The sequence below is a fragment of the Eretmochelys imbricata genome, chromosome 26, assembly GCF_965152235.1.
Source record: "Eretmochelys imbricata isolate rEreImb1 chromosome 26, rEreImb1.hap1, whole genome shotgun sequence".
In the NCBI taxonomy this organism is placed as follows: Eukaryota; Metazoa; Chordata; order Testudines; family Cheloniidae; genus Eretmochelys; species Eretmochelys imbricata.
In genome coordinates, this window is record NC_135597.1 from 1,975,015 (window position 1) to 2,000,008 (window position 24,994).

Sequence of the window (24,994 nt, forward strand, 5' to 3'; positions counted from 1 at the left end):
AGGGGCTGGGGGCTCAGCCTTTGGCCTGCCCACTCCACCACTTCCCCCAAGCCCCTACCCGTGACCCGCCTCTTCTCTTCCCCCGCCCCCCTTACTCCACGCATTGCGTCCTCGCTCCTCCCTCCCCTGCCTCCTGCCCGCAGCAATCAGCTGGCTTGCGCATTCAGGAGGGAGGGGGGAGGAACAAGGACATGGCGCGCAGGCTCCCACTCCCTCTCCCTCCCCTGCCCCCTGAACGCTGATTGCCGCAGGAAGGAGGCAGGGGAGGGAGGGGGGAGGTGCACCCTCCCCCCTTCCTCCTGCCCATGGCTGGCAATCAGCTGGCTTGTGGTGTTCAGGGGGTAGGAGGGAGGGGGAAGGAGCGAGGACTCTGCACACAGCCTCCCCGCTCCCACCCCTGCCTCCTGCCCCGGCAATCAGCTGGTTTGAAGAGGCAGGGGAAGGAGGGCGAGCCTGCGTGCCCCGAGTCCTCTCTCCTCCTCCTCTCCCTCCTGAACACCGCAAGCCATTTGATTGTTGTGGGCAGGAGGCGGGGAGAGAAGGGGGAAGGTGCTGATCTGTGGGGTGTGCCAGCGGGTGGGAGGTGCTGGGGGGGGCGTAGGGGAGCTGATGGGGGGCTGCCAGCTGTGGACGAAGCAGGCAGCCAAATGTTGTCATAGCGAATTTTAAATGGAGCATGTTCTGTAATTGAGCAGAGATGTAAGATGGAAACAACATTAAGCGAGAGGACATTAAGTGGGGAGTTACTGTATTTTTAAACTTAGATACTGGAGCCCTTATGTGGATAAGCAGATTAGGAATACCTACAACAACAAAAAACCCACTAGTGCTGCTCAGTGAGAGACTGGTGCATGCAGTATATTTATTTGAGGGGGAAAACTTGGAGTCTGTCTTAGGAGGTTTCCCCTCACTGTTTCTAAATTGCCCTCCCTCATGGTGGTAATCAACGTTGTGGCTTGAATTCCAAGTTGTAAGTGATTTCCTAGTAGACTTTGTGGTTATTGAATTAATTTGCATGGTAGTCTGATCAGGTAATCACTAACTTTATTTGTGTTCTTTAAAAGGGAGTTGGTAACAAAACTGAAATAAGTGTCAAGGGACAAGACAAGCTTATTTCTACATCAAACCAGAAAAATGAGAGAGCCACTGCACAAAATGCATCCTCACTCGAAACTACTTCTGGGTCAACAGGTAGGCAAAGGTTGGGACTCCTTGACTAAATCTTAACACATGAGCATTTAAACAAGATGCAAAAGTCAGGGTTCCCTCAGGAATTAGAAAATCATTATGAATGTATTTCTCTTTACATAATGATTGCAGCAAGTGTGGCATATGTAATCCACAATGGGTGTAGTTACTTGGAGGGGTGATCTTTATGGCTTTAAGAATTTTAAGTGATGGGTGAACTGCCTTAGCTAAGACACTTAGAATCCTGGACTTGAGGGAAGGATGCTTGGCCAGTCTGAAGCAAGTCAGCATATCTATGGGGTGGCTATGATGGTGGAGAAAAGACAGGGAACAATGGGTAGTGTAATAGCTCACTAAGTTGGGAGGCAGTAAAATGGTTCTGTTAGCAAACCATTACAGTGGCTTTTGGCATCAAATTTCAAAAGTAGCAATTAGGACCAAAGCAAATGAGGCAAAAATCAGCATAGTCTTGTAGTTGGAGCCAGACTTCATGAATCAGGGGTAAATTCTATTCCCAGCTTTACTGTTTTCTTGTGTGACCTTGTACAAGATAATTAATGTCTCAGTGCTTCAATTAATCCTGTTGATAAAATGGGATAATGCATACCTTTCTGAAGCACTTTGAGCACTCTATTAGGCACTGTGTACGTGTCTTTAAGAGAGAAGAGTGTGAAGCAATCAAGAGTATCTAGAGGCTTAGAATAGGAAAGAGAAAGCCTAAGGCAAATTCTCTGAAGAAATTGAACTTAACACACATGCAGGGAGAGAAGAGTGAGTATTTAAATTGAATGAGTAACTTTTACCTTGGAGCAGAAAAGCGATTATTGATGCTGTGACTTCAGAAATGGCTATGGGTTTGGCTCTTCTTTCAGTGGGTATGGGCTAATCCCAGCAGAAAGTCTCTGGGAGCAAATTGATAAGACATACTATAGAAAGAGGTAGGATGGAAGATGATGGGGGAGAGAAACAACTTCAGTCATTCTCAGCTGAACTTCCATTTTCAAGTCCTTCCTCCTATTGTACTGGTTTTAGTATTTCAGCGAAACGGTCTTTATCTTCGATGTGGAAAACACATCAGAGATATTATGTGTTTGGACATATGATTGTAATCATATTATAGCTAGTATAGACTGTGGAGAACACCTAGTTTAATAATGAATATGTGAAAAGTAAGTTTGGGGTGGGATCAGAGTGCATTCATTTGATATTCAACAGCAGGATGAACAGTTATCTTCAGTCTGGAACCAGAAAAGGGGGGGGTATTTGATTCAGCTTAGGTGCCATAAAACTGACTACTCTTTCTAATAGTTTTTTTATCTTGTAACGTTATTCAGTGTCACCCTTGCTTTAGTTATGTAGCTGTGCAAAGGACCTGGTCCTAGTGTAGTTAGCTCTCTTTTCAAAACAAAAAAATAAAACTAAAGACACCAAAACAAAAAACCCTCACACCATTCTGCATATATTGGAACACTCTTCCCCAGCCCACACAGTTCAGCTCCTCGGCATATATAATTCTTGTTATGGAGTGTTATTTTAAATCTGCTATCCCCTGGGTTTTCACAGCAGACTGTGCCTGAGGACTTTCAAATGCAAGATGAGCACTCTGGATTTTTTTTGACCCTGGTGTGAGCAAGATAGGGTTTCATCTGCTGTTGATGACAATCCTTGTCTCTCCAGCTTATAATTGCTATGGTTCTGGCAGCTTTTTCCAAACTATTGCTACTCTGTTAATTGCCCAACAACAGAGGAGGTGCTCTCTGTTTTGTTTCCGTCCCCTGGAAACGAAGGGCATCACCTCCACAATTCGCAGTGGCTCTTAGAGCATAGGGAGGGTGAGAATTCTGAGCCTCTTTTTTTTCGTTTTCTCAGGTTTTTTGGATACGTAAAACATCACCTGATAACACCCCATACAGTGCATGAGCATTACTTCAGTATACACTCCAAACAGTCACTTTCAAAGCCATTTCCAAAGTCCAGACAATTATTGGTCCCCTCTCATGGAACATAACTGGAAGTCCTTTTTTCAAATTTAAGGTCACCGGAACTTCAGAGTACCTTTACGGTAAAGTATTTTACAGAATGACTCTGGGAGCCCTGATGCATAAGCCACAGTGAGATGTACAGAATTCCATAATACTGGGGAAAATCTGTGTCTGTAACCTGGAATCTGATACGAGAACTACCTTGAGAATTCTGTTTAAAGGGGAGACTGGAGGTATAAATGGAAACAAAACTGACCCAATGACTTGGTAGCTAGTGAGGTGCACTGCTGGTTATAAACCAGTCTGAGCCTAGCACTTGTTCATAAATTGCACAGAAGTGGGATAAGAGTATTGTGGAGGTGATGCGCTGAACCTTTGGGGAATGGGGAACACAGAGTGCATATTGCACTACTTGGGCATACCACTGGCATCCAGTATGAAGTGGCATTGGTCTCCAACGGCACTATCTTCTCTGATACAGGTCTTCCATCACAACATAACTCCTTCTGCTGTGTTGAGCATAGAGAAGAAAGAAGAATACTGATTAGTTGAACTTTCTAGTCAGATTTGTCCAAAATTAGGGAACCCTTTCCATGGATAGTACAAGGCATGCCAGCTGAACATAGAGGTGACACAGGAGGGGCTGCAGATCAGGTGCCTTGGGCCAATCAGAGCAACTTTAATATACAGTAAAATTTGAGGTATACTCTTCCCTTCTAAATCCCAATATGGGAACACTCTCTAGGACCCAAAAGTGAAATTAATCCAAACCTGAGGGGCACTAAGATTCTCCACCAAAACATGTAACTTTCTAAAATGTGTCCCTTTAAAAATAAAATCTTTAAAACCATTTGTATTTGCCAGTTGTTCCTATCAACTTCCATTGCACCAATTTAAATGCACAATTTTCTAAATAATGAGAAAGCAAGATTAACAATAGATCATCAAGTGGATAAGGGAAGGGTGAAGTTCCATGCTTCTAGAGTCCTCTGGAATAATTTCCAGCCTTCGGTTACAGCCTACCTCCTTTTCTAGATATATAGCATAATATCAGTGGAAGCAGCACAGACACTTATGGCCTCCAATAATGAATCCTCTTAACTTAATACAAAAAATTCCAGATCCACATTTTTTATTCTTCTAAATAATAATCATTTTAAAAAATTATAAAAAATATTTAATTTCTATCCTGTTAGGTCGAAAACACCTGATGCTGAAGGACAATACTGTAACTCACGATAAAATAGAATTTTCAAACTTTGGACTTTTTCTGTCAGTCTTACACCTTTAATTATGTGCTTGGTTTCAAGAATTGCACATTACACAAATGCTGTGTAGATGTTCCTCAACAGGAGCAGTGTTGTAACACAGAATATTCCTTTGCCCTTTCCATTTTTTTTTTAAAGTAGCCTGTGTTCTGGTGTCTTCAAGTATCCTAATCACCCTTATTAATCTGAGCTTGCTTTCCAGAGCATAATTTTAAGAAACCTATTCTTTAGTTTTTGTCTGCTAGAATAGCCTCCTGTCCATTGACCACCATTTGTTTTCAATTTTTTTCTCAGTATCCTGAAATCTTTATCTAAAGCTGTCAATTTTTTTATTTATTGCAACTATGGTAGCCTAGCTTTTGACTAAACTTGTACTAATATCTAGAGTTCTGAAATTTGATAAATCAGTTTATTCACCTGACCATAAAGTCAAAGGCCCAGAAAACCATGTTTTGAAGAGTGAAAGTTTGGAATCTAAGTTCTGAATCTTTAGAATACCAAGACATTTTAGGTAATGAGGTTTTTATAGTTATGGATACCTTCCAGAAAAAGCAAAAGGCAAACTAGTTAGAAAACGATCAGACCGGAGGCTCTGAAAGTGACATGTCATAACAAATTGTCACCCTATTCCAAAAAGTGGATTCCAGCCTTTCCCTTTACTCTTTTATTGGTGTCTTTTCTGAACCCAGGCCTCTCTCCATTAGATGTATTTTTCTGCAATCAGGGCTCCAGCTGGCAAAAAAAATCCTTTGAACGGACTGTTTTTAAAAAGTCTGTTAAATATCAAAAGAGCAAAAAAAGTTTTGCTTTCATTACTACAGCCATTGACTTGGTACTGAACATATCACACTAAGCTGAAATAGAAGGAATCGCGTAATAGAATCCTTTCCTTCCTCAGGTTCTGTAGAAAAGAAGCAACAGAGAAGATCGATTCGAACCCGCTCAGAGTCTGAGAAATCCACTGAAGTTGTGCCAAAGAAGAAGATCAAAAAGGAGCAGGTTGGCTTCCTCCATGTAGAGAGTTAAAATATATTTTGTATTCATAAATGTTGTGGCTTATATTGGTGCCTTTTTATTTTTCTCCATTTTGCCCATCGAGTTTCCTTTTTGGACTATCCTTCATGAAATCCCCCTGTCTGTACCATTATTGCTGTGACTCTGCTACTGGCATCTTCACAGTATCAGTTCAGGCTTTGGATAATGGGAACTCAATGATGCAAGACTCCTAATGAACCTGACATGTTAACTTTGAGATTTCTGTTGTGAGCAAAATGATTTTATGTTTTAATAATATCTATTTGATGGAATTGCCACCAGGTTCCCTCCTCTTCTTACTCTTGGTTTAGCTGCTGGTTTGTATTGAGGTTTTGTTTTTCAAAGTTTCTGATTTATTTGATCACTTTTGAAAATGGACTCTAAGAATGATCTATTTTAAAGATGAATAATCTGACTTTTATGTTGGCAGACATAAACAAAAAAACAAATCTTAGATTTTTTTTTTCTCCCCCTTAAGTAGAACTAACATGTACAGGGCACTCTTTTAATCCGAATGCCAGACAGACAAATGTTGTTGCTTTATTTAAAAAAAAAAAAAATTCTGAGTGGAGATGAGTAGGCAAGTTGAGCAGGTGACATACTTAAATATTTAACTCAATACACTTATTTAACAAGTTTGTCAGAGTTGTTGGTTCTTTTCCTTACTATCAATTTTTCCCTATTTAAACCATAAGGGCACCCACCCTTGAAACCTGAAACTTTTGTAGAACAAATGTTTCTTAATACAGTTTTTTCCAATGGGCTTTTTTAAAAAGTTTTTTTTTAAACTTCATTAGAGTAAAATAAATATTTAAAAAAAACACCCTAATTTATTCTTTGCCCATTACACTTTATTTTATTGCACTTCAATCATCTTAAAGGCTGAAAATAGGCCTTGTCTATTTTTTTTTTTTTTTTTTTTAAGTTTCATATTTTGGTTCTGATGCACTAGTATGACACTTCCATGTTTGGGTTGCCAAAGCGACAGAAGGAAATTTAACTCTAAAAAAAGTTTGTCACTGAAACCATTTTTTTTAAAAGGCAACCTGTTGGATGTAAAATAGCTGACACGTAGGCCCTTTAACTTCTTGATGTGAGAAGTTGCGATTCCCCTATTTTTAAATAAATCCTTTTGCATTTGCAAATTCTCCTTAATTTAACAAAGGTATAAGAACCAACAATAGGAACATTGTGGTTCCAGGTTAGCTTTGCTTGCTTATACTATGTAGCTAACTAAGGCAACATAGTACATTAAATTGCTTTTCTCAGGCAAAGTATGTGACTAAAACGTAATAAAATAATCAAAGATGCACTGTAATGCACATAACTTTGAATGTATTAAATTATATTCAAAATAAGTCTTACTAACTTCTTACAATTATGCAACAATATTTGTTACCCAAAGTCAAGTTTTCTTGCAACTGATTCCCAAATTCAGTCTGTGACCACTTGGTTTAAATTTATAACTGGAATGAATACAAATGGGAAAAACAAAATGTTAATGCTACTGTTACAGTGAGAAATAGAGAAATACAAGTGATTGTTTAGATTTTATATTTGTATTACGAACTGTATCCTATACAAATCCTTCTATTGTATGTTTTTACCTATTGTACAACAAAATAAAATATTTTTTAAAAAAATTTAGATTAATCCTTAAATATTTACTAAATGTGTTTCTATATGCTTTGTTAACCACATTGCAAAGAAATAAAAGCCTGCAATTCTTAGCCTAAAACCAGGACCTTAGGAAACAACTTTCTTCCTTTAATTATGCTTTTTATCACCAAATTCTCACATGTATTACATGTATATTGGCAGAAAAATTTCTAATTTCATCCTTCTGATGTAGGACCAAGAACGTGACGTGCTTTTGGAAGATCACAAACTTGTCTACTTAAGTTTGTACTGACATGAGTTTCCAGCTGTATAGAGCTCTGCAATGCTCTATATGGAGTCCTCATCCCCACCTTTATGGGCCTTGCAGCCTTCTATACAGAGAGAAGGTCCATATCCCCAGAAGCTCAAGAGTGCATGCTTGATGGAAGTGCCTTAAAACGGCAATACATTAAGTGTCTCACTAACCTGAGTCAGACCTGTATAAGTACAAGTTTACCTTAACAGGTGTTGGGTTTTACAACAGCATCAGGGTTGGCTACAGGAATGAACCCCTCTCCTGCCTGCTGGACATGGATAAAGTTTTCCTGTTGTCTTCAAGCACAAAGGGAGTGATTGGAAAGGACCTTGCTATTGAACATATGGCTGCCTTATCACCTGGTATTCAGCCTAGGCAGCTAGGATTAAATCCCAGCAGGACAGAAGGCTTACACTGAGAAGGCGACTGCCAGACTACATCTGAGTTCAGATATGCTAATCACTTAAACTTGGATGTTTTTTCTTTTTTATACTAGGGGAAAAAATTCCTCTGTTAACTATAGATTTTCCTGTCCAAACAGGTAGAAATGGTTCCACAGACAGCAGTGAAGACTGGATTACAGAAAGGTGAGTTTGTCTGAATAAAAACAAACATTGTTTATTAGTACCCCATTTACAGGCCATTCATTATATTTCACTGATGGCTTTCAGTCTGTGTGAACTGCAAGTAATTGCCAGATGTTTGTGAGTGACTCCATTGTATTGATCTACCTTCGTTCCTCTGAGTTGTAGCCCTCTTTTTGTAATAATAGCTGGGAGAATAGTGTGTGCTTGGTCTGCTTTAAAGTTTTCATGACATGATTCTTATAAAAAACCAAATGAGGGTGTCTGAACACAGGCATATTTGAAGATGAATGATGCGGTATTACCTGTTGGGGTTTTATCCCTACCTGAATGGTGATAGTTCAGTAGGTTGTGCCAGTACATGAGCTATCCAGCAGTTTGACAAAAGGTTTTGTTTTGTTTAATGGCATTTGAATGCTATTGGCTGAATTACTTTTCACCCTGGAGCACTGAAATGTTTAGTGGCAAATTTCTGAACTTAAAACGCTTGCCATAAGTGAGATGTTCGTAAAGTCCTGCCTTGTGGCTTCATCTTTCATGTCTCTGTCATTTTTCTCCATGTGATCTAAAAAGAAAATGAAAACAATATTTTAGGATTAATTTCAGTGTGTTGTGTTAAGGTGCCAGCGAGATTTCAGATTCTTGTAAACCTCTAAAGAAAAGGAGTCGTGCCTCAACTGATGTAGAACTGACTAGTTCAGCATACAGAGACACATCTGACTCTGATTCAAGAGGACTTAATGATCTGCAGGTAAATGTGTGGTATTTGCACACAGATATACATTTCAGTATGTCTGACAGAGAAGTGGCATTATTGATGGCTGCAGTTTTGAATAAGCAAGTAACTCAGTCGTCAGATTCAGATAACTGAATTGTTTTGCTCTTTAAAAAGTCTAATACAATGTTATGGGAATGGTGAGAAAAATATTTCAGTGGTAGGTTGTGGGGGACATAGGCATTTTCCTGTGCTGGTCCAGTGCTGAAAAAGGATCTCTATTAAATGGGCAGTAAATTGTTTGTCACTATATATTGAGGTCCACAGTCTTTCAGATAACTTTCATATGATCTTTTAATGTATATTAACTGCATTTTTTCTTTTAATCAGTGCTGACTTAATATTTTTCCATGCCATGGTTAGCCTTTTAAAGTAGTTTATTTAAAAATGGTTGTGGATTGATTTCTTTATAGGGTAGCTTTGGAAAGCATTCAGACAGCCCATCAGCCACTGCAGATGCTGATGCTTCTGATGTACAATCAGTAGACTCTAGCTTATCAAGAAGAGGCACTGGAACAAATAAGAAAGATACTGTTTGTCAGGTAGGTGGAAAGTGCATGGTATTATTGTAAACAAATATATGCTAAAGATGTGCTGTCTGATTCTGATTTTAATCTGGTCTGGTAGGAAACTCTCTTTTCAAATTATGCTATTGTATTTTGACTAAAGCTCATAATTTGACATTGAACAGCCTGAAAAACGATGGAATGACCGGGCCTTGTAGGTTTAATGCTCCAGAGGTGTTTGTGGTGGTTCCCCCCCTCCCAAAAAAAAAAAAAAAGGAAATGGCACTCTGCAGGTTAATAAGCCTGAGTCCATAGAAAATACAATACAACCTAAACTGGGTAATATCACCAAGCAAGCAAGTTGCTCTGTTCTGCCCTATTTGAAGATTCCATACGGTCTTTCAGAGTAAGACAAAATGAGTATTACAGTATGCTAGTCTACATAAGACATAGGCCTGGCTAACTGGCAAGGTCTGCATCAGAGGGAAAATGTTGTAATTGTCTTGCCAATTGCTTGAGATTACACACACACAGAGACACACACACACACCCCATGCTTTCCCCTCCTAGCCTTATATATATATAAAAAAATATAAGCCTAGGAGGGGAAAGCATGTTCGGCAGCCGCTGCTGCATGCATGTGCAGGAGAAGAGAAATCTGAAAGCACCACAAAATAATCCTGCTTAGCTGATGCAAAAAGGATGGGAACACATTCAGTGACTGCTGGAGGCTTCCAGTGGCCTTACTGTTGCCAGTTCTGTCAGTGGCTTCAGCCAACTCTCCTGCCTTCTTCAGAAACCAGGAAGCTGTAGTGTCATAGTACGTAGAGGTTTCAGCCGGTTAATTTCCCTTGCTTCAGTTCTGTTAGTCACTTAAATTTAAACATCCATCAACAGCTTTGTTCTCTGACTAGCTATTTGCTTGTTTAAGATCTGTGAAAGCTCTGGTGAGTCTCTGGTGTCATGCGAAGCAGAGTGCTGTAGAGTCTTCCATATGGAATGCCTGGGACTGAAATCAATACCTGATGGGAAGTTCATCTGCATGGAGTGTAAAAATGGTAAATGCATTACTGTGTTTTGAGTGGTGGGGAAAAACCTGGGTTTCGGAGCCTGATGGATTACAGTGATTGGAAAAAGCTTCAGTATTCATATGCTGGGCTGAACAAACTGAGGCAGAGATGTTCTACAGTAAATAAAGTTCTGTGCTAACTTCCTTCCCTCTCCACTTAGCAAGTACTTTTAAACGGAAAATTAGTAAACTGTTCAGTGATAGGGCTGTGTCTTCCTGTTTGTTTATCCTGCACCCTGCGCAATGGGGCCCTCATCCTGATTGGGGCCTTAATAAATGTGCAGTAGTAATAATCTGTTATTTTATAGTGAAGAAGGGATATTCTGCTTACACTGGTGGAATTGCATTAATTTAAGAGTTTTTCCTCCTCTGCCAAGTTTGCAAACTTGCCTCTTGGAAAATAACTGATAGCGTTCATGCTGAGGTTTGTTTTATTCCTTTTCTTAAAAGGACAGCACACATGCTTTTCCTGCAAGCTTCCTGGTAAAGATGTGAAGCGCTGTTCAGTCAATGCTTGTGGTAAATTTTATCATGAAGCCTGTGTTCGTAAGTTTGCCACTGCTGTCTTTGAGTCACGAGGATTCCGTTGCCCGCAGCATTGCTGTACTGCCTGCTCCATGGATAAGGATATCCACAAAGCAAGTAAAGGTGAGAGCACAACTGGATTTGGATAGTACTAGGAAACTGCAAAATACCTGACAATGAGACAAGTAGCAGAAAATGAAGGTGAATATGATACTTTACACTCATCATGTGATACAGTATAGAGGGATGGGACATCAATTTATTATGAACGGATTCATTATAAGTTTGGTCATTAATACAGTGGGTTCGCTGTGAAACAGGTCAGTCTTGGTGGGGTAATATGAAACAGCCAGCATCTTGAGAAGTAGTGCTAAGGACACCTGGAATAGCTTCTGTGTCATTTGGACTTATTTGGCTGTTGGACTTCTGGAGTTTGCTTTAAGTTAAGGTCAGATGTACAAAGCTGAAGTACCCGTAGACAGATAGCAATGGACTGTATAACAGAAGTTCTGTCCCAAAGAGGTCCTTTCCTTTAGAAGTGAACTAAAATGGTCCAGCAAACCAAGCAGTTTTAGGTTAGTTAGAGCCAAATGGGTCTTGTCTTCACTTAAAGAAGTTCTGCATCCAACATTAGAGTTAACAGAGTGAAACAGCATGTTGCTTTTTTGAAGAAGTTAATGTTTAATATCCTGGTTAGACTAAAACCAAACTTGTATCGCAGTCTGTGAGGTCTTCTACGCTATCCCAATTCCACTGTGACATGGTGCATTTTTCTGCATTTATATTAAACAGGACGCATGGTGAGGTGTTTGAGATGTCCGGTTGCCTATCACTCAGGAGATGGCTGTATTGCTGCAGGAAGCTTGTTTGTGTCATCTCACATTCTCATCTGTAGCAACCATTCCAAAAGGAATCTCTCTTCATCAGCTGTAAATGTAGGCTTTTGTTTCGTTTGTGCAAGAGGTGAGCAGTACTTTTTTCCCCCCTTCAGTTTATATGTCTGGTGTGGTCATTACTACAGTTACATGATAAAGCTGGGGTATTTTACACAATTATTTTTTTCTCTTGGGGCTCTGTTCGCTTCAAAGCTTCCTCTTTGACTGCTGGGATAGTACACATGATATTAATTTATTTCTCATGCAAGAGTTTTCGCGTACAGTTTTGTTCGGTGTGTTCGGTGTTCAGACACAATTTTGAAGCACTGAGAAGGCATACTGTGTGTGCTGCCATTTGAGAAGAAAGTGAAGGTTGAGTCCCCTGTTCCAGCAGTTGCAAGTCAAATCAGTAAACATTGATTCTCTGTCGCTTCAGCAAGAGGGGTTGCTTTCACCCTCTATAAATTGAAAATAATGGAGCATCTTTTAAGTGGGTGGATGGGGTTTGCTCATAAGCGAGAAAATGCCTGTTTTGACATCCGGCTCCCATTTGAGAAATATATTTTTTTTAGAAAAATGTTACAGGAATTACCACCTAAATCAGTTAAAATCTAATTACAGTAAAAATATCGTTTTCCATATGCTGCAGCTATTTTTTTTCCCCCTGGTGTTTTTTTTGAAGACCCCAGAAGTCTGTCAGTCACTTTATTTATTTTAACTTCTGCCAGAAGGTAGGACTAAATATTCCAGTGCTTTAGTTTACTTTGGTCAAAAATCCCAGTGCAAAAATATCTCTACCATGTTCTTTTTGCTGTGAAATTTAGAAACAGAGTTTTTGTGTGTAATTTTGTGTGTGTGTGTGTGTGTATATATAATATGTAAAAACACGTGATACGTAACACTGCAAAAAGTTCACACTGAATGCAATGTCTTTCAACTGCTTGACAGTCAGTAGTAAAGGAGTGTAAATACATGATGAATCCTGAATCCGCTTGTTTGTATTCAGCTGTGCAATTAGAGGCCTCGTTTGTGTGGTAAAGATGGTTTTGTATGAGCAAGAGCAGATTACTAGATACAGGATCTAGAGAAAGGGGAAAAAAAGAGGGGTCCCAGAGTTGGATTTTTTCCTGGTTCTAATTACAGTACAGGAAATGGAGCTGTCACAGAGGTTCCAAGGTAAAAAACAGTTCTTTCCTTTTTACATACATCTAATTTTTTCCAGAGAAATGGCGTCTGGAGGTTCAGAGGGAAACAGTAAGTCTTAGAATGCTGAGCCTGGGAGGGGCTCTCGAAGTGTGTGAAACAGTGTTTGCAACATGGTTCAGTGCTTTTCCTTTTAATGAGCCTGTTTCAGTGCTTTGGGGCATTTCTAAACAGGAAATATGCAAAGTGAATCACGCTGGTGTTGCGTAACCATACACACATGCAGACAAACTTATGGATGTTGCATGTATCCTTATTCTTTTATTGCTGAGTTGTAGATTTCTGTATAGGTGTTTTGCCCTACTTTAAGTTTTATTTTGATTCTGACTTCATTAGCGTGTGTACAAGTGCACAATCTAAAAACAAAAATTCTGTTTTCAGATCTCTGAATTGTAACTGGCAAAGCCCATTTGTATATGTGAACTGAACCACTCGGTTAGGTACTTTGTTTTAAACATTAGTTTGAACACCTGTGTCAAACAAATCTCACTCATCTCATATTAATATTCTAGTTAACAATTATGTCCAGGTGCCCAGAAAAAAAAAATGGGGAAAAAATTGCTTGTCTTCTCTATCTTTTCAGCATAGAATTAGTAAAGCTCTTGAATGGATTCTACCGTAAGCAGAGCAGAGATATGTAAAACAAAACTGTCCAGAGCTTCAAGATTTATGCTAGTTGTGTGGAAACACTCTGACTTTGGTCTCAGATGCAGGAGCTTATATCCTACTCATGAAGAATCAGCTGAGAATTGGTGACTGATGGTTGGTTGATGAGAGATCAGATTAGAAATCCCTCTTTAAAAGGGCCAGCAGTGGCCTTAGCCTGACACTATAAAGACTTACATGAGCGATTCCATATTCTGGGACACTGCCTCTTCACCTACTGTTGTTGTAGTTGCTTTTTCAATGATGGGGCAGGTCATAGGGCTATATCTATTGCTTGGAACAAGTTTACTCACATGAGTGAATTTAGAATATTGGCAGTCTCAGTTTATTAAAGGCTGTGGTTGTAATGAGATCTGAGTTTAATTCCATGATAGGCTTCCAGAATGCAGGAACTCTAACATTTCTAGAGCAGCTGTAGTTTGTTTGTAATATTACAATATACCAAACAGCATTTTAAAGTTACAATACCAGGATAATTAGCTATCCAGTAGCATGCGGTATTTGTTTCTGTGAAGGACCACAACGTAGCTGGAATACACTCAGCTTTCAGAAGTCAATCTCTGCTCTTGTGTTCTACACCTCCCCTCCCACCTCTTTATAAACCTATAAAACTTCGTCAGAAATGTATTCATCTCTGTTTATGAAAATGAAGCTCTCCGGTATTATTTTTTAACATGCTGACCATGTGCTCGGCACTATACAAATACAAAATAAAGACAGTCACTGGGTCTATTAGGTAAGTTCTCTACAGGTGGGAAGTTTTGTGCATGTATTTGGCATCAAGAGTCAGTGGGAGACATGCACAACTGAAACCAGAATTTGGTGCTAGGCTTCCAAATCTGAATATTGGTTGCCTAGTAGCATGAAAAGAGGTTTCTTCTTGCTCGTATTGTGATTGCACCAGAGAATGGAGTTGCAGATATGGCACTTCTGCTACTTTCTAAAGTAAGTTACGTAAGTTACAGAAAGTGTTTTTTTCTGTCACCAGTTTGTTTCGACAGTGATTTATATATGTTTCACATCTAATTTATGTATCTGAATTGAACTACTTACAAGTCCTGTAACTGGAACCTGAACTGTACACAAGGGTGCACCTCCTAATAGTAATAGAAGTAATCTTTCAGCACCATTCAGATGGAAATTAAAATACATTGGCATGCCTGTGTACTCACTATGTCTATTGAAGTTTAAAAAGATACAAAATAACTGGTCACTAAATGAAACCCCTTTGTATTTTGGTAGGGATATAGCAACTCTTGGAGAATATTTGATATAGATTTGTTTTTGTCCAGGATAGCTGACATTGGGAAGCATTGTGCTCTGCCAGTGGAAAGATTGAGGTGCAAGGTGCACCTTCATCAACCCATTCAGCAGTATTGCTGTCTCAAAATGGAGTTCCCTCAAATTACCTTTGATCAGGATGGTGGCATGGAGTGAGGAACTGGTGAAATTCTCTGGGTGGTGGCGGGTGCACTGCGAGAATCCCTTGTAAGGAAGAAATCAGAAATTAAATGTCCTCCAAATGTTCTGTTGTTGCACGTGCAAACAGTGCTACCTATCACTTAACATGCTAAATAGTATTAGGAAGAGAGAGTTGTGTATTTAGACCCAATGCAGTCTTAGAAAGTGGTAAAACGTAGGTATCAAAACACTAGCAGAATATACCAAAAACTTACCTAGTAGCTACATGTAGCCAGGGCCTGTTGTACTCCTCAACAGTGGGACCAAATGAGACAGCTGTATTAGTCTGTTTTATCACCATGGAAATACCCTTTATTCCCAATTCCCTCTGCCCCACACAAGCACTTCTATGGCTCATAGTGGAAATACTCAGTAAACTTAAAATTTGTTGATTATTTTTGAGAATGAGGGGTGGTTTGTTTTTGTTTTTTTTTTTTGCTATGCTATCCTGGTGGCTCCATTCCCCTTGCATCAGCTCCTGCAGTGTTGTCTAGGCAGCCCAGTTCAGAGTCTCCTTCCCTGGAAGGGAGGAACTTGTAGCTGGCTTCAGCACTTCATCTTCCTAGGGCCTTAACTGCTGTGCTGTTGGAGAGCAGGGGCAAATGCAGGGAGACAGAAAACAAAACGTCAAGTGATAGTGGCAAAATTCCATAGCCGTGGAAATGCAGAGTCCATGGAGCTTTTCTTGAAATAAGTAGGGCAAGTCACACCTCACAGCTATTGTTTTGGGTGCTCTGCAGACTCGCTGTTTGTTGGCTCACATTTGGCACACATCTTTTGGGGTTTTCTCCACAACTGTAAGGGCAAGAAAGACTATGTAAATTTTTTAAAAAAATGTAAAGGTGAGATCCTGGAGCCCAACTCTGTGGCAAGCGTTGAGTTCCATGGCTGTGGAATCATGGAACATATGGGGACTTGCATATACCATCTGTATTTCTCCAGTTTATAGCCCTTACTGCCAGTACTGTTTCTGATGCAGTGATATAGTCACGCTATTTTGTAATTTGGCTGGCTGTTTTCTTTTTGGGGCAGGATGGCTCATAGGGAATTGGCAGCAGGTACTTTTCTGGTGCTTTTTTTTTTTTTTTTTTTAAGTGTGCAAGTTAAAACTACTGCACAAATAAAATTTCATTTAGAAATGGTTTTTATTTACTCTTCAGTTTTCTTTACACTCAGATTCAGTCTGTCTGACACATAACCTCTTCCTTTAGCAGATATAGAAACCTTTTCTGTCACACTTTTCTTTTTCTTCATATTATCTTTTCTTTCAAACTTAACATATATATGCATAATAGGTGTTGATTTGATTTATTTTATTTTCTCCTTTATGGAATCATGGGTAGTTTCATTGCAACTCATCTCTTTCTGTTTGTTTCATATAGGGCTGGTAGTGCAGGATCATTCAGACCCCCTGTTCAGTTCATATGCCTATAAGTCCCACTACCTACTGAATGAATCAAATCGTGCTGAGTTGATGAAATTACCTATGATTCCTCCTCCTTCGTCAGCTTCCAAAAAGAAATGTGAGAAAGGTAACCAAATAGTTTCTTTCTCTTCAGTTTACTTTCGCTTTTCCTGTTTTTTCTTTTCTCTTTTTTTTTAAATCAAACAAAAAATGTTTGCTCGTCAAGCACCACCTGTTGCTTTTAGTAAATTTCACTCATTGATTATTGTGAGTGTGTGTTCATGTTGTTGGCAAAATATTTATTATAATAAAAGGGCTTAAAATAATTAATATCACTAAATTCTCCCTCTCCACAAAAGGTTAAGTCATGTATCTGCCATTAGGTAGTCTCCATAAAATTGGAATAATCTAAATATAACACTAAGGGGTGGTGAATAAAGTTTAGTATTGTTGCAGTTTAGTGCCAGCTCAATGACTTTTAAAACTTCTTAAATTGCTTATCTGAGGAAGTCTATTTTGGAGCCTACTTAGAGCCTGCAACAGTCAGAAAGAGAATTTATCCGTTTGAATGTTTGTTGGTATATTGGCATTCCAGAAGAAGACTGAAGACTTAGGAAGGCAGAGGGCTTTTTCCCTGTGCATTTTTGTTACAATCCAGGGGCCTTGTATTCATTTCTGTTAGTGCAGGCCGACTGATGCTCCTTTCTCTCCTCATGTGACTGACTGCTCACTTCCTGGAACAATGCTTCTTATTGGAGTGGCAGAAGATGCTGCGTCTCGAGCAAACAGGGATTCTGCCCTGTCAAGAAAGACAGGCAGGTGGGCAGTTACAATAGTATTAGGACAGAAGCGTTTTCAGGAATAAAAAATGATTGCTTTACGCCGGTAATGCTATTGCTTTACAAGGAATTTATGGAAACAGATTCAGCTATGTGTGTCTGTAAGATTCTATCCCCACAAAAATTTGATTTCCCAAAGGGTGTTCAGAAATTGTGCCCAGTCAGTCATTTTAAAATTAGATCATTGCTAGATGTAGATAGCTTTTATTTTGTGTAACTTCTGACCACAAAAATTATTTTGAGCCCTCTGTATGCTTAGCTTGAGCAATATCTTACTAATGCATCCTAAGAGCAAAGTTTTCTTGCTTAGCTCTGAGAGTTTTGTTTTTGATTTTTGTTTGGTTTTCGCATCTCTTTGGCATTTTACCATGTTGGATATTGTTTCAGTAATTTATTCTGGGTCTGTATTTCCTCTGAAGCAACACTTACAAAAATTTGTTAAAAAATGAACGCTTGATCATCGGGGGGGAGCTCAGGAAAGTCCAAATGTTTGGATTTTTTTACATTTTTAGCAGAGGAAATATAGTAAGTGATTTTGTCACTGATTGTTTAAGGAATGCTTTTTGCAATATATTACAATCAAATCAATGACAGTTTTGAAAGTCTATAGGTGGACAAGATTTTCTGATGAACATTTGAAAATAAAAATTCAAACTTCAGATACGATAATTGCTTAAAATGCTGTTTTAAATCTCTCCCAGTCTTTTTACCCTGGGACTAAAAAGTTCATTACATTTCTATCTAGATTGTAGCAAATGTGTTTATTGTATGAGCTTCTTTGTGTATTGCCAATGGTTTAGATGTGCCGTGAGTGCCCACAATAATAAACACATCTGCTACAAAACAAGCCAACCAAAAAAGAACCTTTTTTGTCTAAATTTTTTTTAAAAAAGTAATGTTTACCACATTCTGAGATCAGATTCCCTTTGTGTTCAAAGGGAACTCTGGGGGAGGGGGAAATCTTTCTGTAATATCTCATTCTGCATTATATAAGTAAATTTATAGTGCTCACACTGGTAAACCTTCATTTTGAAGGGTATGCACAGATTTATAATTACAATTCTAATGTTTTTTTCTCTTGTAACTTTGAAAGCAGAAAAACATTGATCAACCTATAGGCTGATTTTTATGCACACTAACTGATTGCTAAGGGATTTAGTCATGACAGTGTTGGTTTAAAAAGTATTCCAAAAAAGTGCAAAATTTGTCTAATTGTCGAGAAAAGGTGTTGGCCCCTGCCAGACTGTCTGGATTAAAAAAATATATATACCATACAGTTTTCAAGATGGTTTCTCTTAAGGGGATCTGATGTAATGCCAACTTGCCCAATTTAACTTAATTTTTAAAAATTGATTGCCTTTCTTGTTCCAATTTATGATGCAGTCAGGAATTATGATTTCACATAAACAGAAGAGACATATATATACAATACGAAAAATACTTATTTTTAATCCAGCATTGTAACTTTGACTTGATCCCTTCCTTTTGCCATATGTTTGGTGTGAGGCAAATCCAAGTTTAATGCATTTAATTAAATATTTAAAAAAAAACAAACAAAAAAAACCTCTCACAAGCCCCAAACCCCTATTTCTGTAAAATGAGCGAGTTTTTGTTTAAAGGTGGGAAGTTATTGTGCTGCGAGTCCTGTCCAGCTTCCTTCCACCCTGAATGTCTCAACATGGAGATGCCAGAAGGATGTTGGAATTGCAATGACTGTAAAGCTGGCAAGAAACTACGTTACAAGCAGATCGTTTGGGTCAAGCTTGGAAATTACAGGCAAGTTCACTGAATACAACTGGAAACTATTTTAAGTTTTTGTTTTTTTACTATATCCTGCAGCTACGCAGGTAAACAACCAGAGCAGCCCAGTGTTAATAAACAAGAGCCAAAAAGTACACACTGTATCTAACATGGTGTCAGATGTTGTATGGCTTTTTAATTAAATTCTACTCATTTATTTATAGGCATTAAGGTGAATACTTACTCAAGCTCTGTCTGTGGGTTCCCTAAATGTGTCCTGCTGATGGGGAAGATCAGGAAATACCCAGGGCATCAAAACTTCCTAGTTTGCATTTATTTTTAGAGATCATTCATAAAAGGCCTCTGCAGGAATGCAGACAGTTGTCGATCCTCTCTCTTGCAAGTCCCTACCTGTGCCTCCGAATAAATGTGATCAGTAAAATGCTTCAAGTCTAATAGACATTAGTGGAGGTGATAAAAAGTCCTCTATTTCCCAAGACCAGGAAGGGCAGGGAGGTTGCTAGGGGTTTTCATCTTAGATACACTTTTTGCTGCCTCTGTGGCTTTTGGCATCTTACGTAGATCTGGCTATAGAACACTGACCAAAGAACAAGTACATTAGACAGCCTTTGGCACTGCAGTTTCAAGTTGTCCATGGAGGAATCTTTTAGAATCCCATTTTTTATTGCAAGGGACAAACTTGCTTTTAATTTCTATTTCCAGACTTTCACAAGTACAACAAAACTGCCAGGGAATTGTTACAAATCAGTGAAATATGTCCAAGACTAACTACTGTACAGTCAATTAAAGGCCTGTCTCTTGCTACAGTTGCTGAGAGCATAGGGCTATCTTTCCAATAATAGCTGAATTTACGAACCCCCTTCCCTATATGAGACCTTGTAGACATATTGTCATATGACAGATCTCCAGTTCTGGCTCTCCTTAGAATCAACCCAAAATGGGTCCAAGTTCCTCAGAGGTTGAAAATGTTGGAATATCTGTTGCTGACGTACACATTAAATACCTGGATATAATCATTTATTTTTAAACAGTGTGGAGTCTTATCTTGCCTAGTTACCTTTAAGTTCAACACATTAGTATTTTAGCCTAGGCTGGCTACATATGTTCAGCAGGATAAACTTAAAACTAGAAATGCGTCCATGTAATTGGTTATTTAAATATGATCTTGTAATTAAACCTTGGCTTCAGTGGACAAATGGAGCATAAGAAAATGAGACTAAAAGTAGTTTTTTTGAGGTTTTTTTGTTTTTACAGTGTTTATATTTTCTTCCAGGTTGAATTGCTTTGTGAAAATATTCAGAATTGGTCCCACTATTGGCCCATAGCTTCATATTTGGTTTCTAACTCCATTTACTTGAAATTGTCAAATCACATTACAAATAGTATTAGTTAATTGTAGCCTAGGCAGTTCAGTGAACATAGCCAGAAACAACTATCCTTTTATTTGGTTCATGGTGTATATACAAAATATTTGGGTCTAAAGTAGCTGTTACCACTCCAGAAAGAGATCTTGGAGTCACCATGGATATTCTCTGAAAACATCTGCTCAATGTGCAGCAGCAGTCAAAAACGCGAACAATGTTAGGAACCATTAGGACAGAGGTAGATAACACAGAAAATATCATAATGCCGCTATATCAGTCCATGGTATGTCTACGCGTTGAATACAGTGTGTCGCTTTGGTCACTCCATCTCAGAAAATATTTATTAGAATGGAAAAAAGGTACAGAGAAGGAAAACAAAAATGATCAGGGGTCTGGAACAGATTCCGTATGAGGAGAGAGTAAAAAGCCTGGAACTGTTCAACTTAGAAAAGAGACTACTAAGGAGGGATAGGATGGAGGTTGATAAAATCATATTGGTGTGGAGAATGTGAATAAGGAAGTGCTATCTACCCCTTCATGTAACACAAGAGCCAGGGGTCACCCAACAAAACTAATAGGCAGCAAGTTAAAAAACAGTCATAAAGAACTACTTCTTCACCTAATGCACAGTCAACCTGTGGAACTCATTGCCAGGGGATGTTGTGAAGGCCAAAAGTATAACTGAGTTAAAAAAAGAATTAGATAAGTTCATGAAGGATAGGTCCATCAATGGCTGTTATCCAAGGTGGTCAGGGATGCAGCCCCCTGCTCTGGGTGTCCCTAAACCTCTAACTGCCAGAAGCTGGGAATGGATGATGGGATGGGTCACTCGATAATTGCCCTGTTCTGCACGTTCTTTCTGAAGTATCTGGCACTGGCCATCGTCAGAAGACAGGACACTGGGCTAGATAGGACACTGGTCTGACCCAGTATGGCCGTTCTTATGTTATGTTCTGGAGTTTTCTTGTTGTTTGTCTAATTTTGAGTCTGTGAAAGGGAATGCCTGATATTTAAACAGAATTTTAAAAATACAAATTACTTTTTCATCACTAGTGCTGTTTACTGCTTTCACTCTGCTCACTTGGGCAGTGAAATGATGCTGCCCAGTTTACTTTCTGGTTCTTATGCATTAGCAGAATGCTGCTGATTGGATTTCCAGTACGGCAAGAGGATTAACTCTCTTCTCCTCCTCCCCCCCCCCCCCTTTTAAAAAAAAAAAAGTTTCCATGGGGAAAAATGAAATGACAATGTTTGTTCTTGACAGGATTTGTAAAACCTCGTTTAAAAAAAAAAACTTTAAAAATCTTTCTTTAAACAGTGGATCTAAACAAGTTGAATGTTTGGCAAGCATTGAAATTTTGGTTTGATTGTAACTGTTCAAATTATATTTTTAAAATTGCCTTATCAATTATTTGTTTTTTAATAAAAATATTGTAAAGTACAGCTGGACAGTTGTGTTAAAGATTCTCTCTTCGGATAGCTAGTCCCAAAATGCATATACTACACAAGGCCTAAAGCCGTACCCTGGATTGGGAGCATGAGAACTTTAAAAATGTACATCTTTTTGTGGCGCTTCCCAAGTAAAATCAAAGGCAGTTTTGCTTTTGTAAGGAGAATGGGATAGGACGCACTGCAGTCACATATCTTAGGGACTAAATGTAGTTTGGAATTCCCAGACTGAGAAGCCGAGCAATTGGCCTTTGTTTCATAGAGTTTAAGGTTTACCCTTTTCTGATTTTCAGGTGGTGGCCAGCTGAGATCTGCAATCCCAGGTCGGTGCCTCTCAACATACAAGGCCTCAAACATGATATCGGGGACTTCCCAGTATTTTTCTTCGGTTCACATGACTACTATTGGGTACACCAGGGCAGAGTTTTCCCTTATGTTGAAGGAGATAAAAGCTTTGCTGAGGGGCAAACTAGTATTAACAAGACTTTCAAGAAAGGTAAAATTCAACAAAGTTTATCGTGGTTTATAACAAAACTTCCACATGTTTGTTTCTACATCGTCACTTAACTTGCATGGGAATTATGTGGCTAGTGTTCTGTGTCTGTGTTAAGCTGCAAACTCTGTATAGTGTCATTGGATAGAGGCTAAATATTATTAGCGTCTAACTTCCTCCCTCTCTGTGCTGTTGGTAGGCAACCCCAGTTCTTCCCCACTTACTTAAAGATGTTATGAGGTGGAACCTGGGCTCTGATGTAGAGGGCCACCCCATAGTGTTTAAATATCTACTGAAAACCACTTGGTTTAAAACTCATTCATGCTGTAGTGTAACATTTCATTATTAGCTTGTTCTTTGTAGATTTCTAATTCCTAGCTTTTCAAAAATGTTTCTCAGCAGCAGCAGCCAATACTAATTCCTCCCCATTTTGGACTCCCTTGCACAGCACTTGAAGAAGCTGCAAAACGCTTCCAGGAACTGAAAGCACAAAGAGAAAGCAAAGAAGCACTAGAGATTGAAAGGAATTCAAGAAAACCCCCACCTTACAAACATATTAAAGTGAGTCCTCTCCTTTGTGTGAATGAGCTATAGATTTAAACAGGGAAGCAAATTGTGGCTTAGAAGAAAATTCAGATAATCAGTCTGCCATCCTTCAAAGTTCTCTTCTGGCCTGCCTTGTTTAGTACCATAGGCCCTTTCATTGTTATAAGGAAGGTGTAAGCATCAGTAAAAGGGACTTTGAGTTTAAGGTCAATTGTACTGAAGACAAAGGACTTCGATAATTGCAAGTGGGTCCCACGCATCTCAGATGAATCTTGGGGCTTACTTACCATTAAGAAATTATATTAGCATTGAAAAATAACAAACTATTAGTGAGAGAACTTAATTTTGAAATCTGGATACTAAAAAGACGGTCTAGATTTTTTTTGCCAGCAACCTTGGGGGCACAGTACCCCAGGTTGTGCACTTATCTATTTCATTGTACTTTATAATAGTTTACATTTTTGTATGCCTTAAAAGAGTTGTCATACTAATACACGTATCATAAAGCCTGAAACAGTCCTGTCCCACGTTCTGTGCTACACACCTCATTGCTGGTTTCTCTGAACACCTGATATGCTTGATTGTTAGTGGTGAAGCAGTGCCAGATGCAACCTCTGAAAGTCCTAGATTGCAGAGAAGTATTTTTGCCTCGTTACCTTTTCTGAGTTGACACACTTCCTTTTAGAGAGGAATAGAAAAAATACAACTGCCTCTGATGTTAGTAGCTGTGTGTAATAGCTGTTATTTTTGCCTACATTTTGAAATACCTTGACAGTAGTGGGCCTTGATTTAAGTGGTTCTGATCTACATTCTGTGTGTGTGGCCATAAATCAAAATGTATCCCTTGTGTCTTTTTTTGTTTTTGTTTTGTTTTGTTCCACAGTCCAACAAGGTAATAGGGAAAGTTCAGATTCAAGTTGCTGATTTGTCAGAAATCCCTCGCTGTAATTGCAAGCCATCTGATGAGAACCCCTGTGGCCTAGAGTCAGAGTGTCTGAACAGGATGCTACAGTATGAGTGTCATCCCCAAGTGTGCCCAGCGGGAGAGCGCTGTCAGAACCAGCGCTTCACCAAAAGACTCTATCCAGATGCTGAAATCATAAAAACCGATCGACGTGGCTGGGGGCTCAGGACAAAAAGGAACATTAAAAAGGTAGAATTTAGGACAAATACTGAGCTAGCCATTAAAGAGTGTGTTTGAGGAGAGTGCTGCTACTCTTTTATTGTTTGTACCTTGAAAGAAAATGTATCTAAAAGTTAATACTTTCAAGTGAATTCGTCCTACACACAATTGTTCCTTTAAATTTACAAGGCATGAAACTTCCTCAAGTGGAGGAAATGATAATAAATCCAACTTCGTGGAATATGAGACATCTGGCAGAGGTGTTTTTTTCAGTTACAATGCTTTCTTATAGAGTAAGGGTCAGATTCAACTTATTATAAATTTCATTGGTGATGGGCAGGAGATGAGGACTATCAGTACTTCTTCTAGAAGGTAGTGATGTACATAAGTTCTCATATTGACTTCGGAGCATGGAGGGAGAGGGGAAAAAATAGTTTTTTAGATGGTTTCAGATGCTCTTTTGACCAAGCCTGGCTATTGAAGATGCTAAAGTCTTAGAGGGATGGGAATAAAAAATAAAACACACCTCCATTATTTTCTCTTTCCCTCAACCCCAGAGTTAACACAGCAAATGAAATTAATCACACTTCATGATATGAAATAACTCAAAGGATGGGAGATGGGGCAACCTAAGGTGGTGAGCCTCTTTCCGAGGGGTTACGTCAAGGTAGCTTTCTGTACTTTCTTTTGCCTTTTCTTTTAAACTCTTACATGATAACATGATCACTCTGCAGTTCCCAGTAGCAGATTGTCTGGATTGGGAGTGGGCGGGGATGCAACATTGCTTTTACAAACGTCTGGTCACCAGGGAGCTGACATAGCCTCCTTGACACTCAACTCTACAGACTGGATTTATTTCAGAAGAACTCGGAGGGGAATAATAAAAGGCTTGTGGTGATCAGGCAACATTGGACAACACGCTTAAGTTCTTGTTTAAAGTTCAAGAAGGCAGAGAAGAATAA

The 24,994-nt window shown here is 39.0% G+C and overlaps 1 protein-coding gene across 5 annotated transcripts in view; it reads left to right on the forward strand.

The window, feature by feature from the left end:
- Window positions 1-24,994, forward strand: part of NSD3 (nuclear receptor binding SET domain protein 3) — a 63,705-nt gene that overhangs the window by 24,080 nt on the left and 14,631 nt on the right. For 4 of the 5 annotated variants that reach the window (XR_013344572.1, XM_077805740.1, XM_077805741.1 and 1 more), the window contains 13 exons: window positions 1,065-1,191; window positions 5,337-5,437; window positions 7,930-7,975; window positions 8,593-8,723; window positions 9,161-9,289; window positions 10,185-10,311; window positions 10,773-10,970; window positions 11,640-11,810; window positions 16,435-16,584; window positions 18,916-19,072; window positions 22,164-22,366; window positions 22,812-22,924; window positions 23,793-24,062. Coding sequence is in view for 3 of the 5 variants with exons in the window: in XM_077805740.1 (XP_077661866.1) it covers window positions 1,065-1,191; window positions 5,337-5,437; window positions 7,930-7,975; window positions 8,593-8,723; window positions 9,161-9,289; window positions 10,185-10,311; window positions 10,773-10,970; window positions 11,640-11,810; window positions 16,435-16,584; window positions 18,916-19,072; window positions 22,164-22,366; window positions 22,812-22,924; window positions 23,793-24,062 (1,923 nt within the window). In the remaining 2 variants the exon portion in view is untranslated. Of the gene's footprint in view, window positions 1-1,064; window positions 1,192-5,336; window positions 5,438-7,929; window positions 7,976-8,592; window positions 8,724-9,160; window positions 9,290-10,184; window positions 10,312-10,772; window positions 10,971-11,639; window positions 11,811-16,434; window positions 16,585-18,915; window positions 19,073-22,163; window positions 22,367-22,811; window positions 22,925-23,792; window positions 24,063-24,589; window positions 24,700-24,994 lie in introns of all 5 variants that reach the window. The other variant, XR_013344573.1, reaches the window with a different exon arrangement.